This window comes from Adiantum capillus-veneris, chromosome 29, assembly GCF_014529385.1.
Source record: "Adiantum capillus-veneris isolate H3 chromosome 29, ASM1452938v2, whole genome shotgun sequence".
NCBI lineage: Eukaryota > Viridiplantae > Streptophyta > Polypodiopsida > Polypodiales > Pteridaceae > Adiantum > Adiantum capillus-veneris.
In genome coordinates, this window is record NC_140959.1 from 82,992,840 (window position 1) to 83,002,487 (window position 9,648).

Below are 9,648 nucleotides of genomic sequence, written 5' to 3' on the forward strand. Positions count from 1 at the left end.
ATACATTTTTGTATCAAGGTACTTGACATCAACGCATGTGGCTCCATTATGCCAACATGTGAGCATTTGAGATATTTTAAAAGCATTTGAGATATTTTCTATCAAGGTACTTGACATCAACTCATGTGGCTCCATTATGCCAACCCACGAGACTAAGTGACACACAAGATTTAATGTTGGGGGGGTGAGGGGATCTACAGTTCACGAGTGTGAGGCGAGATCTCGAGGTGGGCTAAATCCGAGTAGCACAAAAATCGAGACGGACAAAACCCAAGCAATGTAAAATTTTGGCCGGTCGGTTTTGAACCCACCCCCTCATAACCTAGGTTTTGGGTCACATGAGCTAACCAACTCACCCACGCGTACATGTTATACGCAATCTATTTTTATGATGTATTATGCTTAAAAACATGCACTATCAGTGTTTAGGGGGTCCAATTTGTGGTCGGGTTTAGTTTTTAATAGGACTATTGCAACTACGATTGCATAAAATCTCGTGTGTGAACTTCACAACCATGGATCCCCTCACCACCCTACGTTCAATTTTGTGTGTAACTTAGTCCTGAGGTATGCCAACATGTGAGCATTTGAGATTTAATTTTTTTTTTAATTTTACTTATATATATATATTTTAGTAGTGCTTACAAATGATGAGCCAGTGTTAGGGAAAACTTTGATCCCAAACATATATAAAACCATTTAAGACAATTCGTAGCAAGTTTGCAAGTTAAATGACTACCATACACTATTTTCTTGCAAAATCGAGCGGCCATTTTCCTTTTTATTTTCCTCTTAAACAAGCAGTGACAACGTTTTCATTAGATGGAATCTAAAGGGATCCCTTGGGTTAAGAGAAAGAGAAAAGAAAAAGAAAAACTTTTTCTTTATTGATTTCTTTAAAGAGAAAAGGGGACAAGAGAGGAGCAGTCTCACATGGTAGGGGCTGAACAAGGCTTGGACATCGACGTCGATGCATGGAGGAGTGGGTAGCCAGAGCCCCGATTTTTTGTTTTAGTTGGGGAGGGGAATTTTTTGGGGGAAATGACCAACTTATTTGTGAAACCCCTAAAATTTCAAAAATTTTCAAATACCCATGTATCTATTTTGGTTGGATTATCTAGATTTTCTAAGCTTTATTCCTTTTTCAGAATTGAGATCCGTTTTCAAGTGCTTGGCGAAGAGAGGGAGGTTGGTCAATGAAGGGCATGTTTCTTGGTCATCCACAGAGGCACTCTCTCTCCCTCGCACGCGCTGGTCTGTAGGGCTGCTTATAAAGCTGATAAGGTGACAAGGGGGGTAGGGGCCAGGCGACGCCTACATGCAATCTCTCTTCGTTAACGCACAACCCATGCTTGTCCAATGCTCGGACGGAGGCAGAGACTCGATAGTCAAGCAGAGGCATGATAAGGGGGGTTGGAGCATCCTGCAAGGGAAGCGGATGCATTGGCTTCTATGCATCTCGCGTGGGCAAAGCAAGGCAGACAAAGGAAACGAACTGGGTGGATCACAAAGGGGTGGGAGAACCCTCAAGATGAAGGGGATGCACTGACGAATTCTCTACATCATGCACAAGGAAATTTTTAAGAATTTATGACAAAATGTCTTACAACCAGGAATATTTTAGACATTTTGGAAAATTTGAAGGGCATTTTGGGAATTTTTGAAATTTGAGGGGTATTGAAATAAAAGGAAAAGGTGATGGGAAGAAAAGAGAAGAGAAGGGAGAGGGGAATATTTTTTTTTTTTCAATGTTAAGGCCACCGTAAAAGCCACGATAGGCTTGTAGCCTAGTGGTTTAGCTTGACCCTTATAATTTCAACGTGATGGGTTCAAATATTGAAAGTTGAAATTATGTGGTTTTGTGCAGCCTTTGAAATGCAAAGTGGGTGGAGTATCTTGTCTAGATTCCACGCAAAGAATTGAAGTAGAGCCAGTACAGTAAAAGTAAAATAGGAATTAGCTATCTTGAATTTCTAACCGGCTCAAAGCTAAGTTGAGGCACACTTTTCCCGAACACCATGGTGAGCAGATTATATAAATCAACCAAAAATTTACATCAATTAGTGTCGTGCATTACTGCATGGTAAATGCCTTTAGAATGTGGTTTCCAAAAGAGTCTACTCCCGGGCCATCTCCAAGCGTCCCATCCAAAGTTGGATTCACAAATTGACATCACCACCTTATCAAGCTCTTTCATCTCCCTGTAGACTAGTAAGATCTCAACGCCATTCAGTTGAAATTGGATGGCTAAAGAGTCAACAGTTTTCTAGCACTTATTGTTGCCATCCCAGAATTGCTCTAGTCGAACGAGCTCCTTATTATTCACATTCCTGGCCATTTCTACCCAATAGGGGCTTTGCGACGGCCCCAATATTTTAGAGAGCCAAGGGGACCAGTGCAAAATGGAGTTCTTAAAGTATCTGGTTGCTTCTCCCCATTCCGAAACCTCAGCTGCTCTTTTGCACTTCCTCATCAGTTCCCTTAAGAGTCCACCAAATCTAAGATAAGACCACTTCGGGGTGAGAAGTTTGTCGTGCATCACAACCCCCTTCCACTTTTCCCCTTTCGATCCTTGTTTTACTGCATCAAGCATTTCCTTGGTCATGATAGCCCAAGCGTGATCCTATTTAGCCAATGAGACCATAAATTTGGCACAAAGTGCCTTAGCATGGGATACATGGTTAAGAATGCCGAGCCCTCCTTGGTAAACCGGGCGAGCAACTACCTCCTATCTAACCCACTGCCATGGCCGGGAGGTTTTCATGTTGTTCTTCCAAAGAAACCTTTTCACTGATTTTAAGAATTCTTTCTAGTTACACTTAGACATCTTAAGCACGGGGCTGAGGAAAGCAATATACGAGATCATAAAAGCATTAATCACTCTAATCCGGCTTTGGAAGGGGAGGAGAACAAACTCCCATCTTCTCATTTTTTAGCTTATTTTTTCAAGGACCCATTGAAATCTTTGCCTATGGGTTACGTCCATCCCTACGGGGGCTCCCAGGTGTCTGAATACACTCCCTTTTGAGATAATCTCTCCTGTCCAGACTGCTGGGTCAAAAGAGTCGTTCTCCAACAGGGAGATAAGTCTTGACTTCTCTACATTGCACTTGGATCCCGAGGCCACGGCAAATGTTTGCACAATCTCCAGAGCTCTCTTGTGACAACTTGAGGGCACGCCTTCAAGAATAGGAGTGAATCATCTGCGAACATTTTTACCAATAGCTGGTTGTTGCCCGATAATGCCAGACCTTGAATCTCTCCCCGCACATCACTGGCTTCAAGCATCGTAATGAGAGGATGCAATTGGATGGCAAAAAGCAAGGGGGCTAGGGGACATCCTTGCTTAATAGACCTTCTAACCTCAAAAGAGCCCACAATTCTATCATTAAACAGGAGCTCTGATTTGATGCCAAAGCCTAGTGTGCGTATGAGGCAACAAAGGTGAGGCCCAAAGCCCAGAGCTCCCATGATGATGCACTCTTGCTTCTTGGAGAAGGATGCATACTCTATTCCTACCATTACTGCCAAGATATTGTCATATATAGATCTCCCTTTAATGAACCCGTGTTGATGGGGAGAAATGATCCGACTCAGGAGGGGGGCAAGTCTAAGAGCTATTGCCTTGGCAATAATTTTGTATGCTACTGACATCATCGTAATGGGACGCCAATGTTTAAGTTGAAAGTAGCAGATCTATTTGGGGATGGGCTTGATAAGCCCTCTCTTAACACTTGCATCCAACGACTCTTCGGAAACAGCTTGATTGGCCATCCGTGTGACTGGACCCTTGAGATCATCCCAAAATTCTTTGAAGAATTCAGCCATCAATCCATCCCAACCGGGGGACTTTTCATTGCCAAGAGCTTTTAGTGCCATTGAGCATTCCTCCTCAGAGAAGGCCATTTCCATGCGGTTGGCTTCCTCCTGGGGAACCTTCTTTTCAACACTCCCAAGTAAAGACGCTCGGGCTTCTTCCACTTCCTGAGATTGGGTCTCTGGCTGGCTGATAATTTGGCTGAGATAATTAAGCATAAGTCCAACCATGTCATCCTGGTTTTGAATTGTATTCCCTTCCTCATCATCGAGCACTTGCACGCAGCCTCGACTCTTTCTCACTTTCAGAGCCCTAAAAAATGTGCTTGGTTAGAAGGCTCTGGTTGAAGGAAAGTTTCCCAAGAGAGCAATCTCGCCTTCTTGATTTCCTTCATCTGTTCGTTGGCCAGGTGAGATTTAGCTTCAAGCCATCGCTTGTGCTCATCCTCGGTAGCCAGTCCGGCAGCCTTCCTAGAGGCTAATTGCGCTACCTCCTCTGTGAGATGTTTGATATGTGCCTCATGTTGGCTTTTTTAACCCGAGGACCCGAAGTTTTGATAGCTTTTTGTACACTCCGAACAAATAGATTCCAAGCACTAAGTTTATTCATCACCGCATCTTTCTTGAGCGTTCCCAACGCTTTCTTGGTGATGCTTCTAAAGAGAGGGTCTTTGAACAGGTGTGCCCATGTAACCAGAAGCTTTTTCTCCCCTCTCCCGGATTCCCCCCCCTTCTTTATCTTTCTTGAGTTGTAAGTGTAATGGCATGTGATCGGAGAGGCTTTTTGTTCAGATTACCTTCATCTCTAACATCGATGAGATCCGGCTAGCTTGATGAGCGCACTAGCATTTGTCCAGCCGGGAGGCAGTGCGGGCATATTGAAGGCTTGTGTAGGTGAATCCAGGCATGTTGTTCCATGGGCCCACTTCCCACAAGTCAATCATGGCCCACTTCTCACATAAGCTCAGCCATTTAGACTTTTTTGAGCCAACCAGTATACTGGCGGAGCCTGTTCTGTCCTTGCTTTTCTCGACCATATTGAAATCTCCAACCATCAGCCACTCCCCTTCGATCGGAGTATGCTTGAGCTGCAACCACAGTTTAGCTCTATCCTTCGCGTTGCAAGGGCCATAAACATTTACTATGGTGATAGGTTCATCCTCCCATCTAATTCTAACACCAAGGACTCTTCCAGAGAGGTGGTTTAGAACCGTCTTTGGCTCCAAATCTCTGTCAGCAATGAACAAGACACCACTGAAACTTCCTTCCCCATAAAGATAAGTTTTTTTCCTACAACCTATTTTCTCTTACTATGAGCAGAATGGCCCAGCAACTGACTGCCTTCTCTTTCTTCACTTCTTCCCAGAAGTGAGTGCCCTTCTTCTGGGTTTTTAATCCCTTCACGTTCCAAGATTGAATAAAGAGAGTATCCATCATTGGGAAAGGGGGACAAATTCTTCTGCCTCCAGGAACTCTTCACCAGACAGAGTTCCCATTCAGGTTGTCCTCTTGCATTGGCTCCTTTTCTACTGGAACCTGCATGCTATCCAGCTTTGAAGAGAACAGGTTCTCTTGATTCGTCTTCCCCAAAACTTCGAATAAGTTGTCATATAGGAAAGGAGGCTTTGGGAAATCCGGCGGGAGACCTTTGATTTGTCCCAAGGCCTTAGCCTGCGCTTTGAACCATTTACATGAAACATGAGATATTTGTTGCCAGCCCTCATCTTTTGACCTAAGAGTTGGAGACATCACAATCTTCTACTGAGCGGTGGACGAAAAGCGGTAGCTTTGGGTGGTCTTGCCCTTACTCCAGTTGCCATGATCTTGTTTCTCCACATCTTTATCCGAGTTGACTTTATTTTGATCACCCTCTGCATTGCCAAGATTTTCAGTAGGCTTCTTTGTTGGATCTACTGCATTTGTGCCACCCTGCGGGGTAGCCTGTAATTCGCTTCTCTCCATCATCTGGTCTGTAGGCTTTAGCACCTCAACGGGACACGCCCTCGCATAATGCCCAAATTTGTTGCATTTGAAGCAGGCCCCGAAGAAGGTGTTAAAGTTCAGAGGAATGATCTTTAGTCCTGTCCCAACATTCACCACCAAGTTCTTTGGCTGTGGCTTCCGCAGATCCCACCAGATACAGACCTTGTTTGCTGCTACACCCGAGGCTCTAACAACTGGGACAAAAAGTGGATCACCAAGCGAAGTTGCGGAGTCCTTCAAGTTCTTCCTAAGCCATACGGGGAGGTTGACAAACTCCACCTATACTGGGCAAAGATCCTTGAATGCCTCGTTAGATTCAAACAGAGGGTCCCAAGAGAGCACGCACACCGGCGCGCGATTGAAGAACATCGGGCTTTTTGCCAAAACCCTCTCAACCATTGCACTGTCGTTGAAATGTATTGAGAGGAATCCTTTCGCTATATATTGGGCGAACATTACTGAGCCGTGCTAATTCAGAACCAGTGGACTGCAGAGCCAGTTACTGAGCTCAATTCTATTGGGAACTCTCCCCATAAACCCAAAGACCATAGTCGAATTTGCAACTCCGCAAGTTGTCTTTTCACAATGGCAGGGGGAACAATCACCGTAGTGGTATCTTCCACCTCGACACACTGTGGGAGCACTTTCTTGAGTGCTTGGAAAGCTCTATCCCCGTTTTGCCACTTCAACAGCATCCTCCTGCGTCGTCGAATCTTTGTGCGACCTTTTGTTCAATGATAGTGCACAAAGGATTGTCGCTAGGTCTTTTTCCAACTACGTCTTTCTTTGTTTCAGTTCCTCCTTACTCAGATTAGTAAGGGAGCTTTGACCGCTATCATCGGCGCCCGATTTCACAAAGTCGCCTATCGGATTGATAGCCTTCAGAGCGTCGGGTTGCTCGATCGCCGACCTCTGTTTGCCTGCCTTCGGCGTAGGACGGCTTAGAGGAGCTCGCCATGCCAAGTCACAAAAGGACAAAAAAAAAACAAGTTTTTGGAGATTATAAGATCAAAGAAAAGTAGCACAAAAGAACAAGTATTTGGAGAATATAAGGTAAGGAATAGTAGTGTCAAAGCCAATATTAGATGCACTAGTGTGGCCAACGGGCTTCGCCCGCCTCTCTCTTGGTTTTTGTGCAGGTTATCTCTCTCTCTCTCTCTCTCTCTCTCTCTCTCTCTCTCTCTCTCTCTCTCTCTCTCTCTCTCTCTCACTCTCTCTCTCTCTCTCTCTCTCATCCTCTCATCGTTGTGCACCCAGACTTGCAAGCCACACCCGTCAGATGAATCTACTTTGGACGTGTGGCAGGGAGGGGAGGCGGAATCCCTCCCCCCATTATAGATAGTATAGATGATGTGTTACTTCAAAAGCAAAAAAGTATGCAAGGTAATCCCTAACATAGCTTGTGACCTACTGGGTCTGCGCACACATTAATCGGAATCTAGCGAGATCCTGCTGATGTGGATCCGCTGATTTATATACTCGCGGTTTGGTGCGTGCAGAACAAATAAAGAACATACAAAGCATGTGCGCATGGCGCCTGCCGTCCATGAGGGAACGATCGAACAGAAGTGTTTTAATTCACTGCAACATGTACTGTGTGGCATGAGCAGGACAGAGACACTCCTGACTCTGTCGAAAGCAATCAGAGAGACAGCAATGCTTTAAATGCTGTTGTATACAGCAAGGAGCCATTACAAGGCTACCATAATGGAGCTCTGCTATGACCAGCACACATAGAGTGGTGAGACTGTTGACAGGAATGAGAGACAGAGCAGTGCCTTAAACAATCCCTATATTGTATAGAGTAACTAGGATGATGGAACTTTTTGTTTCAGATTTTGCACATACAAAAAAACCAAAACATGTCCGAGCTTGAAGTAGCTCCATTTACGTTATTACAAACTCGGAGTAGTTCGATTTACATTTTGAGAATTTATGACAGGTTCTAACTGCGATTCAGCATATTTGAAAACCTACATAGTATTGCATTAAGACAATTGACTTGGGCTTTCAGAGCTGTTAGTTCTTTTCCCAATGACAAAATCTGCTCTTCCAACTTTGTTACTTGTATGTCAACAACGTTGATTGCATAGTCCTCGATAGTATCCCTCAAACTATGTATCGCTTCAATAAGCTCCGACCGAAGCGCACGGGTATTTGTGGTTTGATCCCCAACCAACTCTTTCAAAATTGTAGCAAGAGCATCCTCTATCCTGTCAATATGTGCGTCTTCTATCATACCAAAAGAGTCATCTGGTTGTGTCTCACTCAATTGAACCATCTGATTTTCATCTTCTTCATCCATCTCAACACTGCAACCAAAGCAAATTGTTATCAGTTTATATTTTTTGGTCATAACAAAAAGCAATAATGTTATTGGTAGCAAACACACCACACTATGCATCTGTCGTTATGTCAACACGATGTACAAGCGGAATGAAATCATCTCCTATTTCCGGATCTCTTATGCCAAGTTCAACATCAAAATCATTCACAACACTTCTTGGTGGACTACAAAAGACGTAGGTCATGGTCAAAAACTCGACAACAAACATAGTCCTACATCAACTATCACAAGCATACCTTTGTCTCTCTTGCCAACGGGAATCGAACTACTCTGCACGAGATCGTGTCTTTGCATACGCATCATCATTAACAAAAATATTGAGAATGTCTTCATATGTTGCCGTGGATGGGTATATCATACACCTCCACAATGCTTTGATTTTTGCAAGATGCATTCCACGGCCCTGATAAGGAGTTATCCAACATGATGATGGATAGTAGTTTCCGCTCTTCACCATTATATGCAGGGTAGATAGAAATTTGTAGCCTGTTGGATGTTGAAGATTAAATTTCCAATACATTAGGGCCCTATCAAAGATGTTTGTCGGTGTTAAGCGGACCCTATTCTTCAATTCATTGGCACCATATAAGCTGTACAATTGTACACCGGCATTCACGTCATTACTACTTATATTGTGGACAACCTTTTGAAAGTGTGGTTCATCGTGGTCTTTCAAACAATACCCCACCATGCCCTCGAACGTATGAATCTTGTGTTGTTTCAAGCCGCGGCACAAAACCATTCCGCCTGCAAGTGTTGACTTAGCCCAACCTAAGTACGCTTTTATCTTCCTATTCACTGCAATCAACGAGGTTGCACAAATACGGACAACCATTTGCAGATGAAGGTGCAATAGCGCTCCTCCTCTCTCCAATGTGCACAGTCCAGCTAATGTTTCTCTTTCAAGAAACAACTGCATGCACCCCAACAACCCTACGTCTACATCGTCACCACCGACAGATATAGTAACACTGACTTCCATTACTCTCGCCTCGGGTTTCTTCGCTTTCGAGGAGCCAACATTGCAGCCTTTAGTATTGGTCACAGCCTGCTTCCCTTTCCCCCGTGCCGCAGACTTTAGTCTCGCCATTGTTCACACCTACAAGAACAGTATCAATGGGAAACACGTATTGTCGGCCCAACAACAAAGACGAAACAACATGTCTGTCACACATAACTTACTTGACAACCTACCCCATGGATTGCACTAGCTAAACACACAATGTAATAACTTGACGACCTGCTTCATGACGTGCAGTAGCTAAACACACAGACTAACAACCAATAGTTGCTCTCAACAACAGCAGAAGAAGACAACAGCGTTGTTTCATCAGCGGGTAGCTAAACACAGACACTAACAACAGCAGAAGGAAAGAAGACAGGACTTACGTAAGTAGTTGTAGGCCTCACGAAGAGTCGCAGAGAAACGCGGCCACCAGCAGCCGTCAGTGACAATGCCAGAAACACGTAGCCAACAAATATAGGCCTGCCTTGTTGGAGCC

The 9,648-nt window shown here is 44.3% G+C and overlaps 1 protein-coding gene across 1 annotated transcript; it reads right to left on the minus strand.

Annotated features, from left to right (window-relative positions):
- Positions 1 to 7,690: 7,690 nt before the first annotated feature.
- Positions 7,691 to 9,236, minus strand: LOC147419489 (uncharacterized). Its single transcript, XM_086505238.1, has 2 exons — positions 8,665 to 9,236; positions 7,691 to 8,111 (listed from the first exon to the last, which is right to left on the minus strand). Exons 1-2 carry the CDS (start codon positions 9,234 to 9,236, stop codon positions 7,745 to 7,747), a joined length of 939 nt encoding a protein of 312 aa, XP_086361364.1. The 3' UTR covers positions 7,691 to 7,744.
- Positions 9,237 to 9,648: the final 412 nt, after the last annotated feature.